General features: G+C 35.0%; 1 protein-coding gene across 10 annotated transcripts in view; it reads right to left on the bottom strand.

Annotated features, from left to right (window-relative positions):
• LOC143234172 (coiled-coil domain-containing protein AGAP005037-like) overlaps positions 1 to 25,982 on the bottom strand; it is a 417,090-nt gene that overhangs the window by 26,071 nt on the left and 365,037 nt on the right. For 7 of the 10 annotated variants that reach the window (XM_076471312.1, XM_076471309.1, XM_076471305.1 and 4 more), the window contains 3 exons: positions 17,582 to 17,657; positions 10,602 to 10,685; positions 9,860 to 9,965 (listed from right to left, as the gene is read on the bottom strand). In XM_076471312.1, coding sequence (XP_076327427.1) covers positions 9,860 to 9,965; positions 10,602 to 10,685; positions 17,582 to 17,657 — 266 coding nt within the window. Of the gene's footprint in view, positions 1 to 9,825; positions 9,966 to 10,601; positions 10,686 to 17,581; positions 17,658 to 25,982 lie in introns of all 10 variants that reach the window. The other 3 variants (XR_013018535.1, XM_076471311.1, XM_076471310.1) reach the window with 1 other exon arrangement.

Below are 25,982 nucleotides of genomic sequence, written 5' to 3' on the forward strand. Positions count from 1 at the left end.
ATGTGTAGATATTTCTTAAACTGGTTATTGCATGGAAAACTTACACAGAAGATGAGTGTGTTATACCGACATGATTTTGGAGACTCCCTGTTTCGTTACAGTCCATGTCGTCACGTCCGTGCGTTTTGACTATATCTCCGTAGCGTAATATCCATTTCCGTCATTAAGCTGTGATGTGTAAAAACACACAACCACCCATTTCATGATTTCCGCTATCAATCTGGTGTACGTTGACGGTGGTTTGATTGTTTAAACTGTCCGATCTCACAGAAATACGTAGTTGCGTGTGTTGTCGTTGTATGGAATAGCATGAATAATCATTTTATTCTCCATATGACTGAGATATACGACGGTTAAGTGAATATTTCGATGAAAAAACTTGTGTACATATATACTGTGTTGCTTTTCCAGGCGGGGATTCTTCTTTATTATGTTGCTTATTGTTGCCTGGAGTACATGCATGGCTTTTGATACTGATCATTGTGTTCGTGAATTATCATCTGTTACAAAAACATTAAATGTTGCTTAACAGGGTTAGGGTACAACTTGTCGCAGGCTTTCTATAGATGGTCCTGGTGGCTCAAGTTGATCCATTTCCCTCTGTTTTCCAAAGTCACTAAGTAAAAGGAATATCTCCAACTTGAACATCTTAAATCTCTGACCTGAATACATCTCTTAAAAGGAATATCTCCAACTTAAACATCTTAAATCTCTGACATGAACACATCGCTGTGATGTGAGTGTAAGAATATTTTGCATCTGAAAGGGCTTTCAGATATCCTTCCGAAAAGTGATCAATTATCGGTGGTATCACAGTACCTCTGAATGTCAAAAAATGTTAAAAATTAGTTCTTATTCCTTCAATGCCTTCTACTGACTACTTTGCATCGGTTGTGATTGTCACGTGACTTGCTGATCTACAAAGTTGTGTTGATAAAGCGTACACGGCCTCCATATATTTTTGAAAAGAAGGCACGTAGGGTGACTTAGATTTCAATACATTTGGAATTAGAAAAGTATAACACACTTTAGCTTCCAACCTCTCACAATCGTACAATGTTATTGGCGGAGTTGGAGAGAAGAGCCACCCTCTTTTTATATTGTTTAAAAGCACCTTTATCACTCTCCCGTAAATCCGCCACTGCATGTACATGTCAACATAGTAACACATGAGCCTAAGTATTACGCATACAAATAAATAGTGTTACACTCACAAAAATGACAAGCCCATATGCATAGAGTTATTGGGGGAAAGCGTCTGTTGCTTAGCTCCTCGTGCGCGCCATTGAACAGAGAAATCTGTATTTCGATTATTTCGTGGTGGCCAGAGCGTGAATAGCCACTGTGTGGCTTTGCGTTAAAGCAACAACAACTGATCATTTTTATATGTTATACAATTATGTAACAGTATTAATACTAACATGTGCAGGTATTTCTCGAATAAGCTGTTAGCGTAAAAATTATAACACCGTGTTATGTTATATTTCTCACAATAATCTTGTTACTTTGTTGTTAAGCGCAAAGCTACACAATGATTGTATTTCCTTCACTATTGCTATCGAAATCCGGTTTTTAGTATTAGAAGCCCTCAGACTTACTTTTTACCTACTTCTAATAACTAAACAAATTAGAATATACAGCCCCCGCTTGGACAGCAGTAAGTCTTCGGATTTACAACGCCAAAATCAGGGGTTCGAATCCCCTCGGTGGATAAAGCGGATAGCCCGATGTGGCTTTGCTATAAAAAATACACACACACACACACTTAGAATATATAACTGAATATTACAAATACTTAAATTAAACTAAGTTCTTAATTTAATGGCCCCAGTCGCACAACGGTTTGTCCGCGGACTTACAACGCTTGAAAACGATTTTTAATACCTGTGGTGGGAAGAGCACAGATAGATAGCCCTTTGTGTAGCTTTGTCCTTACCTGCAAACAAACTGAGTTTCACAAACGCAACGTTTGAGAGTAACAAGTGGTGTTACATATCATAATACGATTGATGATGACCTCAATCACGTCGTCTTCAATGGATCACTAAAGATATTTTTCTATAAATAATAATAGTTAATAATATTTTATTTGTTGCACATCACTACACCAGAGCCTTTAATTCCAAAGCCATCAAACCGACAGGATTACAATAGCAGATTAAATTTGTTCTTGTTTGAATTTCGTGCATAGCCACACGAGGGCTATCTGCACTAGCCATCCATAATTTAGCACTGTAAGACTAGAGGGAAGGAAGCTAGTTATCATAACCCACCGCCAACTCTTTCACCAACTAATAGTGGCATTGACCGTAACTTTATAACGTTCTCACGGCCGAAAGGTCAAGCATGTTTTATATAAGGGGATTAGAATCCGCTACCCTCAGATTACGAGTCGGGCGCCTTAACCATACTAAAACTCTGAGTTATGAATCAGGTGTTCTTTACTCAACATATATTTATATAACTTACTTTTAACATTAATCTACAGATTTAGCAACACACCTGATGGAATATGAGGTGGAAACTAGAACATAATCAAGATATTATTTATAATACAAAGACAAAATATTCGAAAATATCGTTCCATGCATAAATAGTTTGACACTTAAGTTGATGAAATACACCGTTGTTTTTTTTTTGCTTTCTTTAAATCCACTTTCAGCTCAGAAGTTTCAAGTTCGGCGCTACACCAGTGGCTTGAGGCGAAGCTCTGGATAACTCATATTTTATTTAGCTAGCAGGTCTATGGAGAGTTCTCCAAACATCGCAAACCTATTCGTAAGAAATTTTTTTCCTCTAGCTATGTGCTATAAATATTCGAGTTTTGGTTTCGGTACAGTGATGACAGATACAAAGTTTTCTACAAGAATAAAGAACGTTTTTTTATATATTGTTTTTTTCTGCAAACATCGAATAGTTGAATAGTGTATATTTTAAATGCACTAGAGGAAACACAATTTTAAATTTCGGTAGCAGGCAAACATTCTAATTATATTCACAATTCGATAGCAGGTAAACATTCTAATTATATTCACAATTCGATAGCAGGTAAACATTCTAATTATATTCACAATTCGATAGCAGGTAAATATTCTAATTATATTCAGAATTCGATAGCAGGTAAATATTCTAATTACATTCAGAATTCGATAGCAGGTAAATATTCTAATTATATTCACAATTCGATAACAAGTAAATATTTTAATTACATTCAGAATTCGATAGCAGGTAAATATTCTAATTACATTCAGAATTCGATAGCAGGTAAATATTCTAATTATATTCACAATTCGATAACAAGTAAATATTTTAATTACATTCAGAATTCGATAGCAGGTAAATATTCTAATTACATTCAGAATTCGATAGCAGGTAAATATTCTAATTATATTCACAATTCGATAACAAGTAAATATTTTAATTACATTCAAAATTCGATAGCAGGTAAATATTTTAATTACATTCAGAATTCGATAGCAGGTAAATATTCTAATTATATTCAGAATTCGATAGCAGGTAAACATTCTAATTATATTCAGAATTCGATAGCAGGTAAACATTCTAATTACATTCAAAATTCGATAGCAGGTAAATATTCTAATTATATTCAGAATTCGATAGCAGGTAAACATTCTAATTACATTCAGAATTCGATAGCAGGTAAATATTGTAATTTTATTCAGAATTCGATAGCAGGTAAATATTCTAATTACATTCAGAATTTGATAGCAAATAAATATTCTAATTACATTCAGAATTCGATAGCAGATAAACATTCTAATTACATTCAGAATTTGATAGCAGATAAGCATCATACATACCTTCTGAATATTGGATAAGCATCATACATACCTTCTGAATATTGAACTGTATACCACACTACTTCTAAACAATTACATTTGGCATTATTTGTTTTCTGTCACTATAACTGAGACAGTACGTACAATATTCCATATACTTCTGACACGAGTTAATAGCTTTAATGACTTCAGTAGCTTCTTTATTGAAGTAATTTTTTCTCATCAAGCTGAGAAGCCTGTAATATAATGTCTGCTTTTATATTGCTAGTTATTGTACACACATATGCGTATTACGAATTAGTTCTTAGAATTAAGTGGAACATTCTATCAACGGGTTGAAGTATTATCAACAGAATACCAAATTTTTACCTTGTATATCAAATCATGAGGTTCGTATACGGACTTTTACCTGGAATATCAAATCATGAGGTTCGTATACGGACTTTTCACGTGTTATATGAAATGATGAGGATCGTACACCAACTTTTTACATGTTATATGAAATGATGTGGTTCGTACACCCACTTTTCACCTGTTATATGAAATAATGTGGTTCCTACACCCACTTTTCACATGGTATAATAAATATCAGATAGTCAAACCTTCAATACAAAAAATGCTGTTATTTTAAGAAATGTTTGACCTTTGGACATCGTTGACATTCCTTCTTGTATGGTTGTTGAGGTAATTAAAAATCCTTAGCTTGGCATACGTGACTCCCATCAACAACATAGTATCTTCTCACTGTTTCAATCTTACCGTTATAAACATCAAATTATAGTTACTTCTACCATACAGAATTATCATTACCTTGTTTACTGTTTGTTTTCGGATGTTCACGCAAAGCTACTTTCAGTCAATCCCTCAGTACGAAATGCGATCTTTCTTTCGGTAACCGGATCCGCAGATCCAGAGCCTAAAACGATACTACTAGACCTGTTCGCCCTCTTTCATGAAAAATAAAATCAACTATTCCTGAGGGACAGCTGATAAGACCTAAAATACTTCACTCAAAGAACGAAGTATTTCATGTAGTTTCAGAAAAAATAAAATAAATAGAAGTTATAACTTATTATAAGATAGAGTATTACATCAGATATACGTCTATCTCTTCACACATACTTTAAGGATAAGGAACAGTCTATTTTCTCTTTGACATATCTACTTTATGCTATCATATTAATCGAATAGTTTCTTCAAGTATGGAGTATGAAACCGAGATAAAAATAACTTAACGAATTGTCACAAACTAAATATCTATTAATACATTTAATCAGCGTTCTTTACAAAACAACATGAAAAGAACCAAACCAGTCTTTGTAAACGACGCATCTGTTTTGTACTGTAAAGTATTGTACTATATATATAAATATAATTCAAAGAAATCTTCTGTTTATCACTGTTATTGTTTATTATTAAGCACAAAGAGCTATCCGTGCTCTACCTACCACGAGTATCGAAACCCGGTTTTTAGCGACGTTAAGTCCACAGTCGTACTGTTGCGCCACTAGGGAGTCTGTCTCTCATCGTCCATTGGTACAAACAATATTTGTATTACAATTAAATGTTAAATTTATTTGTTCAGATTTCAGTTTGTTATAAATTCGTGTCTTAAACTCTAGATCTGGCGTGGCCTGATGGCCAATACGCTCAACTCACATTGTGCCGTTTGTGGGTTTGTATCCCCTCACTGAACATGGTCGTCCTTTCAGCTGTGGGGACAAGTTTCGTATTCGTTTGTGCAGAGTAGCTCAAGAGCTAGGGGTGGATGGTGTTTACTGTTGTTAAATTAAAGACAACAACGCAGGTAACCTCCAAGTATTTTTGTGCAAACCTCAAACCCTGAGTATCTTTATGCAAGCTTCACGCTCTGAGTATCCTTGTGCAAACTTCAAACCAAACTTGAGTCTTTAGTCTCAATAAAAGTGACCCAAAATTCAAAAGTGTCAGCTTTTCATTTCCGACCACTAATGGTTTTTAATTTCTGAGCGACACAATGAATATTTACTCTAAAATTAAATGTTTGCTTCCGTCATACACAACGTAAGTTATTGTCATTTCGAAATAATTTAAACAGTAAACGTAATTGTAGCGATCTTTTAGTTTTTCACGTATGGTAACTGTCACGAGCCAAATCTCGATTCGTTTTAATTACATATTCAAAATATGTATCTACTGTTTTTATACTATTATCGTTGCTCAATAATAGGTTTCATGGCTTATACCACAGGTAGCCCATTGTATAGTTTTACCCTTAAGAACAAACATAAAATTATTATTATTATTTTAAATAATATATTATTACTTAATTGATTTGTAATTTCTGCGATTAGTACGTATTTATGATATCAAAGACCCGTATGCAAAATCGTTTTACAACATTTACCTGTATTTTTCGTATAGTTGTTTCTAAAATATAAGTTTATAGGTGTAGTTAGTCAAAACGTGGTAACTTATGAAGTTTAAAATATGTATTTTAGTATCTTCGGATTAGATCATAGAATTAAAAAATATTTCTATGGTTTGCATTCACCGAAAAAAGGTTTTCTTATTGCAAAAGCTTAAGTAAATACCATAACAAAGTTTAACAAAATAGGAAAGGCAACTAGGCCTCATTATTCGCTGGTAACACAGAAATAACTCCTTGAATTTTCATTATAATTCAGACACAGAGAACAAAGTGGTCATTTTTATCATTTGTCGGACTGGCTGTTCCTGAGCTACCGAATACTTTTCAAAGGATACACGTGAAACAAACAATTTGTTTTTATATTGTCTGTATGCAAAAATTATATTCAATTCTTTATTACTGTTTAATTTCATTAACAATTGTTTGTTTCAGAGCAGAACACACAGGGTTATATGCTACGTACTCTGTGGGGGAATCGAACCCTGGTTTTCATTATTATAAGCGCGTAAATTTTCCGCTGTCCCTCAGAAGGACTTTATTAACAGTATTCGTTAAATGCCTTTATTACTAGCTATAAAAGGCTTATTTCTTTGTCACTCTGTCGAGAATTATTTTACTTTTTTTTTTTTTTTGGGAGGGGGAGGGAATACTTAACAATATATCCTGCCCTTAGAAACAAGACCATCACCTGATTTTTCTCAGAACAACTGCGGTGTTTATGTTGAAACAGCATATAAATCCGTCAAAAATGACAGGAAACCAATGTTGAATGATTAACAAAAATTATAAAATTTATTGAAACGAATTTTCTGTATTTCCAAAATACACCTACACTTCATTTATTTCATCAGTCTCGAAGTAATTCTTTAATCAACACATTCTTAGTAAAAATTGCGCAAGAAAACGAAATGTTTTCGTGTATTAAAAAACGTGTGCAATCTGAAAGATACTTAAATAGCAATCTGGAGTATTTTCTGTGCATTCTAAGTCAGGAAGTAAAAACACAATGAGGACATTTTGACACGAATTTTCAACTATTTCGAGTGTACAAAGGGTAAAATATATTTGAAAGTAATAAACGTTTATATTTTGTATGTTTTAAGGTTAAGTAGGTAATATAAATATTAAAATGCCATAAACATATTTAATAATTAACATTTACTCACCGCTTAAAGCGTTTCAAATACTGATTCCATAATGTTAGTAATAGTATGTCTATTTATAGTCTAATTTATACATTAGGCTTAATACTTAAACGTAACATAAATCTTTGCTTGAATGCTACTTGGTGGACTTTATTTTGCTTTTGGCTACGACTCAATGTCCTAAAACTTATGAATTAAACTATACTGCTGTTATATCATCAGGATACCCAACTGATGAATCGATGCATTCCAATTATTATATATTTCTAAAATGTTCTAATTAATCTCACCTTATCTACTTGGTCAATTTTTAGGTCTGCCTTATGTGAGTATCTCACTCTGAGTAGAAAGTTATTGATAAAATGAGATAAAAGTTTCCATTTTGTGTTCCCAAAACTTTACGTTAGTTTTCGGAAAACGATTGACATTCTTAAAACAGTGATAAATATGGTTTAAAACCTATCTGCTTTTATCCCTGTCTTAAACTATTAATCCCAGCAACTGTACGCTGATAAGCATAAAAAAAACAACACTTTGAATGTACTTTAATGATTTGATTGTGTTCACTGAACGTCCATTCTTATGCTTAAAACAAGGAAAAATATATACACTTTATTATGTATCATTTCTTGCACTGGTTGCTACCCTGACTAAACACTCGGGTTTCACAATATGACTTGTTGAAAGTTTTATAAAAAAAAATCACACACAATATTATCTTCCCTCAATTTATAAAATTAAGGACATTATAAAAAAAAAAATATAAACTGAGTATTTCACAAAGTTTATGTTTCAACCTTATTTATTTTTTCTGTACAAAGCGGTGGAAAATAATTCATTGTACTTAATGTTGTAATAAAATGAACACATCGGCTTTTAGTTTCAGCATACGCTTGGTTTAATACTTGAAAGGCTTAAGACGATAGCATTATGTTTTTCTAAAGACAAAACTTTATTTCCTTCGGTGACCTCCAGGTTGACAAACGCTCTGTGACGATTTAAAACGAGGAGAAAAGTTATTGAATCTCCGTTTTATAGGAGCCTTTCCAGCCATGCTACTGTCAGAGAAAGAGAATAGACACCTTCAATAGACAAAAGAAACCAATAGTCTCTGCACGTCCTAACGTGGACCTTTTCTTTTCATTGTTTGCATTTAAGACGAAACATTTCTAACGAACTGTATCCAAAAATTTTATATTCGAAGCAACGCACAGTGGAATGTTAACGAAACTACACCGCTTTGTAACAAAGAGAAAACTGTTTAGAACACAATAAAACAAAAAAGGCAGACTGTACGATGAAAATGTTCTTAAAATTAAGATGTAGGAAAACAATACTGTTAATTAAATATTTCAAAGTTTGAACGAAAAGCAACTGTATAATGATTATTGATCTGAAAGACAAAATAAATAAAACAACTTGTTTGTTGAACTTCGCATATAGTTTCTGGACGTACCTAGTTTTGAAGTAATAGACTAGAAGGATGGCTAAGTGTGTTAAGGCGTTCGACTCGTAATACGATGGTCGCGGGTTCGCATCCCGGTCGCGCCAAACTTGCTCGCCCTTTCAGCCGTGGGGGCGTTATAATGTGACGGTCAATCCCACTATTCGTTGGTAAAAGAGTAGCCCAAGAGTTGGCGGTGGGTGGTGATGACTAGTTGCCTTCCTTCTAGTCTAGTCTTACACTGCTAAATTAGGGACGGCTAGCGCAGATAGCCCTCGAGTAGCTTTGCGCGAAATTCAAAACAAACAAACAAAACATTTACGATCGACTTCCAATTTTAGACTTAGAGTGAAGTGTAACAGTTCATATTGAAAGCAGTTTTACAATTTAAGAAATACGACTAATTTATAAACTGTTTTAGTAGATCGGAGAATGTTAAAACGGTACAATAAAGAACAATATATCTCCAGACGTGAACAAAAGTCAGGACTAAAATAAAGTGGGCGGGAACAAGGAACAGTAAGTTTAAGACTAACTATACAGGTATATAACGTAAAGACTGAACGGGTATATATGGATAATAGTGAAGATAGATTGTTGTCAAGCATACATTGAATATATTAGATTAAAAAACTTGAAGATAAATTGTTGGAAATCCTAGGATTTTAAATGTGTGAAAAATTTTGGTATTTATTATTTCTAAAGATTGATTTATATACGTAAAAGGCAGTTTCATTTGAATTTTGTTACACAATATATGAACGAAACACAAAACATTTTATAAGATAGTTAATTTCCAGTGAAAGTGATAATTGGAATTAAAAAAAATACTAATTAAATTTACCTAATTGTGAATTTTATTCATTAAAAAGTAGAATGCACAAGGCTTAAACTTTTTTTTTTTTTTTGAAGAAGGCACATCTTTTGTGGTGAAGATGCACTTTAACCTACATATCTTAAAGTGTTAAAGGTAAATCTTTTGGGAAAAGGTTGAGCGGTTTATAAAGACTGGAAGGACAGACTCACTCTGGGTACTGACGGGTTACACAATGGTCCTTACTTTGGCAGTATGAGTATCCCCATTGGAGTTGGATCCATCGGCGGACTGTGATTTTCCAGGCATTGATTGAGCACCTGTGTGCCGTTGTTCTTGCACAGAGGCTAATCTGGAAATCAAAAAAAATCTGGATCTAAATAATTATAATTGGCAAACTATGACAAGAAATAGTATTAAAAATACCGAATTAATTAAAATAATTCAGTTTTGTACTTTTGCCATTGAAAATTCTGTAGTTGAAAAGTAAGAACCGACGTTTCATTGGTGGATACATGAAGGTACCTTTTGTGTTTTTTTACCATACTGCATGGGATTGGATGACAGACGATAATCCGATACCAAGTATGCTTTGAATATTCTTAACAAAGCATTATGTCTGCAATACTTATCGACGCTTATTCTGCTGACCCTGGTGAGAAAAAAATAATAATAAGAGTATTCGAAAGCAAGAGAATCAATCAACTCTTAAGGCCTTCCTTCTCATTAGATAACTTTGAAGAGAAAATCGAAATATTTTGTGATACTTTATATTACGCATAAAATAGATAACATTTCATTATTCGATTATATATTACAACGATCGTAGAATATAACTGGGGAAATATAAATTCTGTAACGAGGTTATCACACATACTAGAATTAATCACTAGAACGTTTTGAATGATAAAGAAAAGTGTAAACATATTTACGTCTCAGATTTTATTTTTAGTGTATTTCATATCTAGCGATATTAAAATTTTCTCACCGTTTGAGCGTCACTAAAGTACCGGTTACTTTTTTACAGCGTCTAAGTGCCCTTTCTAGTCTATCTGGTTCGTCAGTAATAAACCTGTAATGAAAAAAAAGTCACGAAAAACGTTACACAAAACGAGTACAACTTCCGTAAATAGAGTGGTTGTATAACAGAGCACGTAGTTATTGAAATGGATGTCGAAAACATCTGCCTTCGTATGGATTAAAGCTTGCTCGTCGGGAGTCGACGAATCTTCTTTAAAGACTGAAGGTAGTTAAGGATTTCCAACGGTGAGGTTTATTTCGTTTTAAACCCTTGACTCTAATTGTACATTTTCTACAGTCGTAAAAGCTGAACTATTAAAAGGTATTTCACAAAATACTCAAAGGACGTGGAAGCGACATAAAACCAGAACAATCATCGACAGCCCAACAAATTGCTGATTCGACGCATTCCAAGCTACCTACAGGCCAAAACACTATCTGTAACTTTTCATGAAAACGTGGATTCCATTACGTAGAAGAAAAGACACGTCCTAATTTAACAGAGCACAATGAACTTACAAGACTTTGAAAATTTACTAGATAATTTCGAAAATTGGTATACGTATAGAGAGTGTCATTATTGTAGAATACACAGATTACTATTTCTGTTAACATTTATTAACAACATGTTTGTGATATTAAGCTTAGAATAACATGCTTAGTGGGATGTAGAAGTTAATTTTTCTACGTAGAAAACAACATAGTGTCTTCGTTTAATGATAACAAGTAAAAATGAGTGAATTTCTACTAATTGGTTACACTAATTAAACAACACAGAGAAACAGGTTTCTAATTTTTTCTGCAGTAACAATTATTAAATAGCATTGTTAATTGTCTGAAAAAAGTCATTTGATCACGTGTTTCTGAGATTGGTTATTACTCAGAACACAACATCCACATTTTTTTAGTCACGAATGACCTTCATGACATAGTAACTACGATTGTGTGTGTGTGTTTATATATATATATATATCCAAATTATAGATGTAAAATATACGCTAATAAATTAAAACAATATATAAGACAAAAGACAATAGTAACTACAGAAAGAATGATTTATCACGTTAATTAATTATCTGTATGAAGAAACGAACATCTTACTTCGTACATAACAACACAACATCTTACTTCGTACGTAATAACACACATCTTACATAAAAACAAACATCTTACTTCGTACATAATAACAACATCTTACTTTGTACATAACGAACAGCATATTACTTCGTACGTAACAATGAATATCTTACTTCGTATATAACAACGAACATCTTACTTCGTATATAACAACGAACATCTTACTTCGTACATAACAACGAACAACATATTACTTCGTACATAACAACGAACAACATCTTACTTCGCACGTAAATTTAACTTATATTTTAATCCATTTTCTGATTCGGTTTGATATTTTAAATTATTTATACTAACTGTTGTGGAGATTAACTTCATACCCATAAAAGCTAATTATATATGTCATATTTGTTGCTGATACTTGTTCGTACGTTTGGAATAAATGTTAAGCAAGAAGTTCAATATTAGTTTAAGAATGGATGGGTTACATGTAATTTTGTTTTTACATTAGACATACTCGTGCACTTTTTGCATTGCTACTTCATTAATCTGAAACCTTCTTATCTCTGTGACATGCAAAACTTAGGCAAAACACGATATTAAAATAAACTTATTTGGCTTCTGGCCTTTGGAACAATGACATTTGGAGTTTCCTTGGAAATGAGCTCTTTATGCCAGGTGGTTGAGGCACATGACTCGAATCTGAGGGTTGCGGGTTCAAATCCCGGTCGCACCAAACATGCTCGCCCTTTCAGCTGTTGGGGCGTTATATGTTACGGCCATCCCACTATTCGTTGGTAAAAGAGTAGCCCAAGAGTTGGCGGTGGGTGGTGATGACTAGGCGCCTTCCCTGTACTCTTACAGTACCAAATTAGGGAAGGTTAGCACAGATAGCTTTTGTGTAGCTTTGCGCGGAATTGAAAATAAAATCAGTTTTAAAAATGAGCTATTACTGATGAAGACAAATATAATACATAGCTGTGAAGAAGGCGACAGTTACTTGGGTGAAAAACTTCAGAACAGAAAAAAAAACGTGAAATTAAAGTAGCCAATAAAGACCAGTCTTACTGGTCGTAAGTTTAAGTACTTATTCAATAAAAATTGTAATTGGACACTCGAAATAGGCACAATGTATAAAGCATTTTATGCAGTTTTGCGCTTAAAAAAAACAAAATTAGTATTATTTTAATAAAGAGTGTATTTTGACCACTTTCTATATCCATATATCTATTTCTCATAAATCTCTAAACGCAAGCAACCTACTCTGCGTGAAAAATACCTAGACGGACGTTAAACTACCAACATAATATAATTTTTACTTAACTGCAAAAGAAATGTTTTCGCGAAGAACAGTATAACAGTTTACCAATAACTCAGGTGTTATATCATTAACGAATTCATCGTGAAAACCGAAAAAAAAATGATGGTTCAAAACCAAGACGTATAAGAGTCATAAAAGAGAAAAAGACACACGTTCAATTGGAAGAAAGCGGCATCAGAGATTTTAAAAAATCATGGACTGAAAAATTTGTCATGATCAAAAACGGTGATAAAACATTGTGCATCTTATGTTCTAAAACAGTGGTGTGCAGGACTTCCCTTGTGAAGATGGGATTATGAAACTGTTCATGAATGGCTTCGTGATAAGAGAGAGCAAAAACAAAATGTGTTCTTGAAGTCAGCAACAACAACATGCCGTCAAATGTTCTGATGAAATTTGTTTCAAGTAGTTCCAACTTACTTGCTGCTAGTTTTAGATTTCAAAGACTATTGCTCAACATGGAAAACCACTTAGTGATGGGGAGTACATTAAAGAATTATGGCTAGAATGTGCTTGGGCTCGAGCTTGGCCAGGTGGTTAAGGCATTCGACTCGTAATCCGAGGGTCGCGTGTTTGAATCTCCATCACACCAAACAAGCTCGCCCTTTCAGGTTTGGGGGCGTTATAACGTGTGATCAAACCCACTATTCATTGGTAAAACAGTAGCCCAAAAGTTGGCGGTGGGTGATGATGACTAGCTGCCTTCCCTCTAGTCTTACACTGCTAAATTAGGGACGACTAGCACAAGTAGCCCTTGAGTAGCTTTGCGCGAAATTCAAAATAAACCAAACCAAAAATCTGCTCGTTTCATTTTTGACGGTTTTCCTGAAAAAGAAAAGTTATTTAGCACCTTAAGGAATTGCCAGTGAATAGAAAACATGGTAAAAGATAGAATATTAAAGATGGAAACAAAATAGCAGAACAGCAAACAAAATATATTGGTTAATGTGAATTCCTTTTCATTTGTCTTGATGGGAACACTGATGTTAACTCATCAGATAGTCAACCATTATTGCTTGATTTTATAGAGGTAATGAAATCTGCAAAGAACTGGTAAACATGATTACGTCAACTGAACATACCACGGGGTTGAAGTATGTAAGGCAGTTGTGAAGAAATTATACAATTAACAGGTTGACCTGTCAAAAATAGTTTCCATGACAACTGATGGTGCACACAGCATGATTGGTAAAGAAGCAGATTTTGTGAATATGTTGGACATCCACTGGTAGGCTTTCATTGTATTATACACGAGGAGTCTTTGGGTGTAAAAGCTGGCTTAAAGGAGCTTAAGAAAAGTGATGAAAGTTGTAACCAAGGTAGTTGATTTTATTTCTTCAAATGCTTTGAAAAAAAGACAATTTCAAAATGTACTGAGAAAGGTGAATACAGTGTACACAGGATTACGTATGTACAACAATGTTCATTGGCTAAGTAGAGGTTCTATCTATACACAACTTGTTGAGTGTTTGGATGATATGTGTCTGTTTTTTGACAAATAAAAAAATTATTGTCAAGAATTATCTGATGCGTGAACTTATAGATTGATGTTCTTTACCTATTTCTTCTCGTATTTAAATGACTTGAACACCTAACTGACTAGTGGTGAGCTCGTCAACACCGCTCATTGTTAACTTTTGTCAACGAAAAGTGGGAGTTACGTTGGTCATTCAGTTGAAGAATTTTACTTCTAAGTAGCATATCTATTTTAATTTACCAAAACATACTTCATAAAAATATGTTTTAATGTTAACGATATAAGGTTATTGTAAAAATCTTATACTTTACTGATTTCTGGTAATTTCGCAGCTGTTTCTCTGTCAACAACCCTTTTAATACGTTTAAATCTATTATACGTTAATTGTAAAATATGTTGTTGGCACAGACAAAGTTTAGATGCTCTTAAACAGTGGTTGACTTAAATATTTTACAAAGGTCACACCCAATCTATTAGCTCAGTGTTTTTCAGTACAGGCCTAGTCACCTATTTTGCTGCTATAGAGAAATGTTTAATCTCATATTTATATATATTTATTTAATAAAACTGCAGGAAATATTACAGTTTGATAGTGTAATACATTAGTTGAGTTTTGTTGAGAATTATGGAAATTTCGTTTTTCTTCTTCAATTTTATACTTTGACTATTATTTCACTGGCTGCTGGAGGGCGTTGTATTTTACAAAGGAGACCAAAACTTCAGAGACCTCTTTCAGCTGGAATATATTTTTCAGTTGCATTCCACTCTATGGCTTCACAATCCTACTTTTCAGTTGCATACCACTCTGTGGCTTCACAATCCTACTTTTCAGTTGCATACCACTCTGTGGCTTCACAATCCTACCTCTCAGTTGCATACAACTCTATGGCTGCACAATCCCACTTTTCAGTTGCACACAACTTTATGGTTTCACAATCCTACTTTTCAGTTGCATACCACTCTGTGGCTTCACAATCCTACTATTCAGTTGCATACCACTCTGTGGCTTCACAATCCTACTTTTCAGTTGCATACCACTCTGTGGCTTCACAATCCTACTTTTTAGTTGCATACCACTCTGTGGCTTCACAATCCTACCTCTCAGTTGCATACAACTCTGTGGCTTCACAATCCCACTTTTCAGTTGCACACAACTTTATGGTTTCACAATCCTACTTTTCAGTTGCATACCACTCTGTGGCTTCACAATCCTACTTTTCAGCTGCACACAACTTTATCGTTTCACAATCCTACTTTTCAGTTGCATACCACTTTGTGGCTTCACAATCCTACTTTTCAGTTGCATACCACTCTGTGGCTTCACAATCCTACTTTTCAGTTGCATACCACTCTGTGGCTTCACAATCCTACTTTTCAGTTGCATACCACTCTGTGGCTTCACAATCCTACTTTTCAGTTGCACACAACTTTATGGTTTCACAATCCTACTTTTCAGTTACATACCACTTTGGCTTCACAGTTAATTATAAAACGAATTACAGCAATACTTCACAGAACAGACAAAGGGGGCGACTGTGGCATTCTGCGTGGGAAGTATCTTCAAAGATGTTATTATTTGTTTGTTGTTTGTAATCAAGCACTAAGATTCTAAATCTGTGTTATGCCAACAACAAGTATCAAAAATCTGCTTTTAATGTTATAAGTCTACACACATACCGCTGAGACACTGGAGGGGTACACATTAATACATGTTATTCTGTCAGCGAATTCATCATGGACAACAAACAAAAAAGTAATGGATGAGATAACGTATAAGATGGTTTAAGTCAAGCGAGCAAGTTATATTGCCTCGATTAAACACAATCTGTATCATTAAAAACAAATTCGGAATCTGTTTATGTAATACACGATACGACCAAAGAGCTTGGGTTGAAGGACTTAATTCTGTTTGGACGACCACTGGCTTTCTTTTTTATGTTGACTCTACTGTCATATCGGCCCGCAGCTAGTGTGTGTTTTCTTATAGCAAAGCTACACTGGGCTATCTGCCGAGCCCACCGAGGGGAATCGAACCCCTGATTTTAGCGTTGTAAATTCGTAGACATACCGCTGTACTAGCGGGATGTGCTAAAATCAGGGGTTCGATTCCCCTCGGTGGGCTCAACAGATAGCTCAATGTGGCTTTGTTATAAGAAAAACACACTCACATATACAGTGTCATATCTATCGCCTCATATGGATTCGTGGGTCAATGCCGTTTCTTCTAGTTTGCTGAGAATAACATCGGTCAAACCAGAACTATATGTGCCTTTTATTTTATATTGACCTCTTCATCTTCAGTCCAGTTGCCCAAACAACTAAGACATGACAAACCGTACAAACACGGTTATTTATTCTCTGTAGCTTATGTCTGGAGTACAGTCGGCCACAACAGAAACAAAAAGGCGTGTTTTTTTTAATATTTGAAACGTATTGGGCTTGTCTTTGTTTATTTACTCATTCTAATGGTAGTATTTTCACTTCGGGTCCGGAAATGAGCTAATGGTTAACGTGCCATAGTGTGAATCCAAATATTCATGGTTCATACTTCTTACTTTGGAGCTACGAAGGTGTAATCTCAGAATTCGGTCAGATAAGAATAACCCTAAGGTTTACAACGAGTGTTGCTAGTCGTTGACTAGCCGACTTCCTTTTAGTCTATCATTTCAAAATTACAAAAGGCTAACATCGATGACGTTTTTGAGTAGTCTTAAAGGAAAATCCGAAAGAAATAAACTTTCAGTTTTCTAAATATGCCTCCTATTGATGCATTTCTTTTTTGATATGGTGCATCAGAAATCAGAATGAAAAAAACTGGTTTAAATAAACACTTCCTGTTATCTCTTACGCACCTGTTACAAATTTAAACGTATCTTCACAATAATATCTTTATTCTGCGCTTTTCACGAAAAAAACAACTGAGTTCATACAGTTCTCATCTCGTATATCACGTGGCCTAGTTTCAGTGGGAACATTTCAGTTTAAAATGTATATATTGAAGATCTAAGAAACACGCAATTTGTCCTGATTTGACATTCAGTAGATTACACTTAGAAAAAAAAACAGAACTCACTTTTCTTCATTCATTACAATTTCCATCTCTGAACTCATGATCGCCTTTATCCTTTCCTGAAGTCCTGGAAAACGATCTGGAGAAGAAAATACAAAACTGTCAAACATGAGTTAAAATAAAAATACGAAACATTTCACTGAGATAATGAAAGTAAAATATGTATATTATGTGCTTTTTTTTCTCCCTATATAAATTCATATGCCATTTGTAGGCATGTATTTACTTTTTCAACCTCTGATCTAGTGGTTAGCGTAACGGGCTGTGAATCGGAACATTCAAGACATTTGCTTCGTTTGAATTTCGCGCAAAGCTACACAAGGGCTGTTTGCGCAAGGCGTCCCTAATTTAGTAGTGTAAGACAAGAGTGAAGGCAGATAGTCATCACCGCCAACTCTTGGGCTACACTTTTATCAACGAATAGTGGGATTAACTGTTATATTATAACGCCCACACGGCTGAAAGGGCGAGCACGTTTGGTGCGACCGGCATTCCAACCCGTGACCCTCGGATTAGGAGTCGAGTGCCTTAACCACCTGGCCCTGCCCAGACCCGGACCGTACCTAACTGGCTGTAGCAGTTTTTCTTGAATGTTTCGCTTCCACATTTCTATGTAACACTTATAACTAACTGTCTCTTTATGACAGTATTTGTGGAGCAGCATTAATATCTGACAAAATATAATTTATTGTATTTTCCAACTCGATATCAACTTACTTTTGATAAATACGTCATAGACTATAAAGTATTTAAATATTGATATATCGCTTCCTCTCATATCTTATACTATCTGAACATAACTTTCAAGGTACCTCGAGGTAATAGATATTAAAATAAAAAGGCAGCAGGCAACATCTGCAATAGTAAATGTGTTTTTGAAGTTTTATGATTAACAATCATTAATAAGCCATCAGAAGACAGCACGATTCATCTCTCCTCGTCTAAGTTCTTTACGTTAAGTCTTTGTATGATCGTTAGTTCAACTTTTTTGAATAAAGTTTGTCACTTAACGACGTTTTCAAATATTTTGTTTCGTCTAATTCTGTAATAAAATGTGCGAGCATTTACGTTCTTAGGCCTATTCAGGTTTGCATTTACTTTCTTAAGCCTATTTAGGTTTTTGTTTAAAGCTTGTACGAAATTTCTTTTTCGTGACTAAATTGTATTTAACATTATAATCACTTATGAGTATTACAAACGTGTTTTTCTAAACAATTTACACAATAAATTGCTCGTAGTTCCATAATTTTGCTTTTACATGGTCTGTAACAACATATGACTCAGAAAAACAAATTTAAACAAGATACGTTTAAAACTACATTAACCCCACTAATTACTGCTGGGGTCCCCTATGCATTTTAAGTAATAAATTTATGGCTTCACTCAGTCTGTTTGGTCATTTCTCTACACTGAATGTTGTCATACACAAAAACATAAAATTGTTCAATACTACATGCATTCCACCAGAAGTGAAAAGTCTAAAACTACAGAGGGTGGATAAAAAAGTGCCTCCCCTAAAAATGTGGCTTGGCATGGTCAGGTGGTTAAGGCACTCGATTCGTAATACGAGGGTCGCGGGTTTGAATCCCCGTCACACCAAACACACTCGCCCTTTCACCCGTAAGTGTTATAATGTGACGGTCAATCCCACTATTCGTTGGTAAAAGAATCGCCCAAAAGTTGGCGGTGGGTGGTGATGACTAGCTGCATTCCCTCTGGTCTTACACTCCTAAATTAGGGATGACTAACACAGATAGCCTTCGTATAGGTTTGCGCGAAGTTCAAAACAAACCAAACTAAACCCTTGAAAAGGTTAATTTGTTATATCTTTTATCTGATAACAGAAAAATATGTAAAACTACATGTTTTTAGAATGCACTCGACGAGAACTCTACAAATATAACCTCAAATCCTAAGTTTAACACTATATTTCTTCTAAATCTAAACATTTTATGCTTTTAGTTACATTTTATCATAAAAAGTGTTGGACACCAAATATAGTTTATTATATCTTCGTATTCTAATTAGTCTACATAATGATCAAACAAGTTTTTCTGTAACTGTGGAGTCTCTAAAAGATATTTTAGAAATAAGAGAACTGATGTTATGGAATGGACAGGCCAATCACTTGATATCAATCCGACTGAAGATTTATGGACTGAGTCATACTGATTAACGATAGATCGCAAGCCATACAAGGAAGATGAACTGTTTCAAGTACTCAAAGAAGGATGGAAGTCAATCATTCAGGAATATCTGGACAAACTCACTGAAAGAATGCCAAGTAGATGTATAGCAGTACTGTTTTGTTTTTTTAATTTCGCGCAAAGCTACACGAGGATTATGTGCGCTAGTCGTCCCTAGTTTAGCAGTGAAAGACTAGAGGGAAGGCAGCTAGTCATCACCACCCACCGCCAACTCTTGGGCTACTCTTTTACCAACGAATAGTGGTATTCACCGTCACATTACAACGCCACCACGGCTGAAAGTGCGAATATGTTTGGTGTGATGGGGATTCAAACCCGTGACCCTCGGATTACAAGTCGAGTGCCTTAACCACCTGGCCATGCAGGGGTGAAGCAGTATTGAAATCCAAAGAAATGTCGACTAAATATTAACTTGTGAAACTGGTTTGTGTTATTTTGAGTTTCATTTTTACGTTCGATTATTACAGAAAAGTTTGTTTGACCATTTTGTAGGCTAACTGTAATAAGATCTAATAAACTACAACATGTGCACAACACTTTTTGTGATAAAATGTAATAACAATCATGAAAACTTCAGGTAATTAAGAAAACCAGTGTTAAAATTAGGATTTGAGATCATATTTAAACAGGTTTCGTCACTGTTTTGGTTCACGTCCTGAACTGACGTATTCTGAGTGTTCTCTTCGCTCCAACAGCCAGTTGCAGTCATACAATAAAAAACGAAGCGACCTATGAATTCATTTTGATACCCTGCACCAACTTCTTACAGATACTTGATTTCATTCTAGTGTATATCAGTGTACCTCAATATCAAAACATGCGGGGAACTGCTAGCTGTGTCTAATATATGAATACAATCATCTTGCGTAGAGAGATCTAAGTACACTATGAGATACCACTCAACCTAATAAAAAATTCAGGCCATATGCCATTTAAAATAATAAAAAATATAAATCCATAAGCATGGAACGTTTTTAGTGGGCATATGATGCAAAGCTATCGCCAGAAGACATCAGTGTAAAAGTCTGTGATGTCTCCATTCACTATTGAATAAGTTTACACATAAAGTAAAGGCTGAAGTAAGATAAATACTTATAAAAGAGCCTAATAATTGATATTTATGTAATGCACCTAAGAAATGGTTTGCAACTTTACAAAACTATAAACAAACTAACTGCTCCTGTTTTCTCTTGTGCTACAAGCTTATATTTAGGTGTTTGAAAGTCCTCTAGAGTGCAGCACTGTGATCCTGTCTGAATTCCATCATCACCTTTTAGTGCATGATTAAATCGATCGTGGAAAAATACGTGCGTCAGGCTAAAATACAAATTTATTGATCAAATGTTAAGATAGATCAGAAAATAACTGATTTTTATGCATTTCAAATCATAAAATTACTGAAAAATTCTCGCCTTATTATGAGAAATAAACAGTAATGCCAGAAAATGTGTTACGATATGAAACAAAGTTAACTGTATGGGAACTGTAAGGGATGAAGTAATTATAATAAATAAACAATCTACACTAAAAACTGCTCTAATACGTTTTACTACCACGAAATGTACTAATCGAAAATTATATCGAGTGAATAAATTAAACATGCACTGTTCGAAAATACATTAACATATGTAAACCGCATTAATTCAGATTGATAAGACTGTATTTGTACACTGAAACCAATATGTTGTTCTTGTTTTATTTCCGGTCTGGCATGGCCAGTTGGGTTAAGGCGTGCGACTGCTAATCTGAGACTCGCGGGTTCGAATCCCGGTCGCAACAAACATGCTCGCCCTTTCAGCCGTGGGGACTTTATAATGTTACGGTCAATCCCACTATTCGTTGGTAAAAGAGTGGCCCAATAATTGGCGGTGGGTGGTGATGACTAGGTGCCTTGCCTCTACTCTTACACTGCTAAATTAGGGACGACTAGAGTAGATAGCCCTCGTGCAGCTTTGCGCGGAATTCAAAAACAAAACATATACAGTTTTTCACAAAATGAACAAGCATTTTCTTCCTAAGCGTCAGGGTTAAGTAGCAAATAACGATCCGCTTCCTGTTTGAAAAAAAATCAACAACAAAACACTTCTCAAAATTTGAAATTCACAGCCATATGAAGGACTGGCAAAGAATAGATAAGGTAACCGAACAAATTACATTCTCAAAAAAATTGCTTCTTCGATTGTGTTTGGAATCTATCAGATTTCAGGGCATAAAAGAAGACGTGACGATAAAGCTGCTCGTGACGTCAACTCGTAAAAACCTGTGTTTATTAAACGGTCCAGCGAATTATAATTTACAAATACTCAATTTTTCAAACATTAAACAAATGGTTGCACCCTGTTACACTTATGCTCTATCACGTTTCACTTAAGAAAACAAGTTAACATATTATTAAACTAATTTGCTACAGAATTTTCGCGTAAATCTAAATAAAGGACTATTTGCGCATGGCCGCTCCTTATTAATCTAAACTGATGAACTAGAGAGAAAACATCTAGTCAATAGCAATAAACCCAACTCTTTGGTTACTTTTGGCTGACCTGAAAGTGGAATTTGACATAAACTCTTATAACACACACATGGTCACTCAAAATTCGGAGTACATTTTTGCAGCAATACAACGCGAATATTGAAGCCTTGGAGCCCACTAATCATAGGCCACGCCTGGATTGCGAATTTAAACGTTTGCTCACAGACCCTGACTATTTGTTGGGTGAATTTATAAACAACGTTAGTTACCTTTTGACATGTCTAATTATTCATTCCGCTCAGGTTACTCTTTCACAAAACTAACCAAAGAACACGAGTTGACAGGCTTTTGGTTCTGGAGAAAAACAGGAACGAGAACATTCAGAGAAAAGAAATCAATGAGCGCGTCAAGAGAAAGAAGAACATTAAGGACATACTGAAATTCAATACGTTACAATGTCGTCCAGTGTAAATTGTAGGTTTGGACGATCCTCCGAGTGAACTCTTGTTGTAAACATCCACTTGATTCTCTTGAATAAGACCTTATTTCACGTGTGTTTTTTTTCTATGGTTACACACTAACATAGACAACTTATTGTTCTTTTAACTAAGTTCCATTGAGGTGTTTCTCAACTACATGATATTGACTATTATGCCTGTGTTTCACGTTCACATATTCAACGCCATGAGAAACGTGAAAAAAAGGACATGAACTTAATGTTCTTTGTTTTAAAGACGGCTGGTATGGTTATTAAAACTTAAGTTAATATAAAATACAGAACAATGTTTCGACCTTCTAAGGTCAGCTTCAGGTTAACAAAGAGAGTTTGCAACTGACCGTTACTGAGCACATATGTCTTAGGGACAAGAGTGTGAACGGGTACAAGATTGTAGGGGGCGTTGCAATTAGATATTGGGTTATAAATTAAAGTTGTTCCTTTATATTCATGCTCGCCCTTTCAGCCTTGGTGGCGTTATAATGTGACGGTCAACCCCACTATTCGTTGGTAAAAGAGTAGCCCAAGAGTTGGCGATGGGTGGTGATGACTAGCTGCCTTCCTTCTAGCCTTACACTGCTAAATTAGGGACGGCTAATAAACCCTTTCAGTAACAATATATGAAAGTAGGGATATTTTGATTGTTTGGTAGAAAAAAATTTAACCAATGTAAATATCACAAACTAATAATCAGTGATGATGAGAAATCCCACTTGTAGAGAAAAATATATATGTAAAAAACGGCTGGTATGAGTAGAAAAAAACTTTATGTAGAGGAGCGAACAACTTTTCGACCTTCCTTGAACCTGACGGTGACCGAAAAAGGTCGAAACGTTGTTCGCTCCTCTACATAGAGTTTTCTCTACTCATACCAGCCGTTTTTACATATATATCACAAACTAATGTTTACTACTCGTAATTAATAACACATAGAAATAGGTTTTGTTCTAGTAGCACATTCATTTCTTTCTTCACCTCTCTCGGGTTATTCGTTCTCTCTCACATCTCCCGGTCGATTTTTCTCGTTGAATTTCTATATTCCTTTCTCAAACCCGAACTGAACTATTTCTCTCTGACCTTGCATCTCTTTCTCTATATCGGATTATAAAGGTTCATAACCATGGAGGGTCTTATAGTCTTCATACTGGTAACCTAAAAAAGCGGCCCAATTATTTCTAATGACAGAGTCCACTGGAATCTTTTACAGACTGACCAATCGCTTGCCACATTCTCAACTCCAAGCGGTGTTCCTTACACCTAAATTCATAACAACAATATCCACCACAAGCCCTCATACTGGCTATTCTAGAAATACCCAACAGTGAGATTTAACTATCACACTTATAACGTACGTACGGTCCCAAAGTTGGGAATGTAGTTTTTGTTTGGGCATCAACGGACCACGAATAACAGGAACCTCAGACCCACAGTCCGGTACGTTAACCATGGGCCGTGTTTGTATCAAGACAAAGGAAAAGAGCAACGTATATATTTATTTGTGTTATTTGAATACTGTTCAGTATGAAACAATTGATTGTTAGATTAAATTTCATTGTTTGTGCTAATTACATAAGACGGAAAAACCAAACTGGGTAAACAGCTTGTTTAAAACAATAGATCTAAGGTTATATAATTAGATGTAATAAAGACATAAAAAGAAGGTTTGGTGCGTGTTACTATACTGTTGATCCATAATACGAAAAAGGTGACAAGCTCTTAGGTTATTACCAACACTGTCGACGTAAAGCATTTCAGTACTTTGACCAAACGTATAAACAATACGTACAAATAGTATTTCCAATCAACATACACGTTTTTATTACAGCGCGTCCCTGTGTCTTCATGTATCCAGTTACTTTTGATTTTTGAAACACTACTGTTAGTTTTGGTTTCCTTTTTAATGTCTTTATATCTGCTAAAGACTTAAATAAGTATAGAATTACTATTTTCTAAAAGTATATTCCGCCGAAATTACTGCAAACTTTGAGTCAGTAGACACAGAATGTAAAAAATATCCAGCTTTTCTTGGCCAGCTGAAAAGGTATCCTGAAGGAACGAAACGTTTTATTCTCAGGTGCCTGAGAGAATCTGAAGGTTTTCCCGACATTTTGAGCAATACTCAAAATCTGCTTCAAATATAATCGACATAAGGTTAGACTAATACCAGACACACACATATATATAAGTAAGTCAATTTTTCGAAATATTGGATAGGGCAAACTTTGAAACTTTATAACTGTTCCTTGCGGGAGTAGTGTTGTAATACTTGGGATTTTCCATAATAGTTTGTCAAGTCTTAAAACTACCTTTAGAGGTGAATAGAGAAGAAAAGAAAAACTTTAAATTTTGAAGACATATATTACTACTGCTACTAGCATAAAAATCTCATATCAGCAATTAATTCTAATTTGCCCTCGGTGGACTCAACAGATATCCCGATGTGGCTTTACTATAAGAAAAAGACACAATTCTAGTTTTCAACTGTTTTAACTACTGAAGGAGGAGTAGTATCTTTACGTTATTTTCTTACAGCACATAATGCTATCTGCTGAGCCCACCGAGAGGAATCGAACCCATGATTTTGGCGTTGTAAATCCGGAGACTTACCGCTGTATTAGCGGGGGGATTGTGATATTGTAAAGCATCTTTTTAGAGAAAAATAAACGCAAAAAAGAAAGAGATAAAGAGTAGCATAAAAATAAGTCTAAGATAAGTCAATAACATGAGGATGACAAACATATCTCAGAATGACAGGTATATATATATATTTGTTTGTTTGTTTTTTGAATTTCGCACAAAGCTACTCGAGAGCTATCTGCGCTAGCCGTCCTTAGTTTAGCAATGTAAGACTAGAGGGAAGGCAGCTAGTCATCGCCACCCACCGCCAACTCTTGGGCTACTCTTTTACCAACGAATAGTGGGATTGACCGTCACATTATAACGCCACCAAGGCTGAAAGGGCGAGCATGTTTGGTGCGACAGGGATGCAAACCCGCGACCCTCAGATTACGAGTCGCACGCCTTAACCCACCTGGCCATGCCGGGCTTTATTCGACACCAATAGGTATACATTGTCTAATAGATTTAGCCCTGATTCACACCTCACATCTGCCCCCCAGTGGCACAGCGACATGTCTGAGGACTTATACCGCTAAAAACTGGGTTTCGATACCCGTGGTGAGCATAGCACAGATAGCCCATTTTGTAGCTTTGCGATTAATTAAAAAAAAT

This window comes from Tachypleus tridentatus, chromosome 12 (assembly GCF_004210375.1).
Source record: "Tachypleus tridentatus isolate NWPU-2018 chromosome 12, ASM421037v1, whole genome shotgun sequence".
Lineage (NCBI taxonomy): Eukaryota > Metazoa > Arthropoda > Merostomata > Xiphosura > Limulidae > Tachypleus > Tachypleus tridentatus.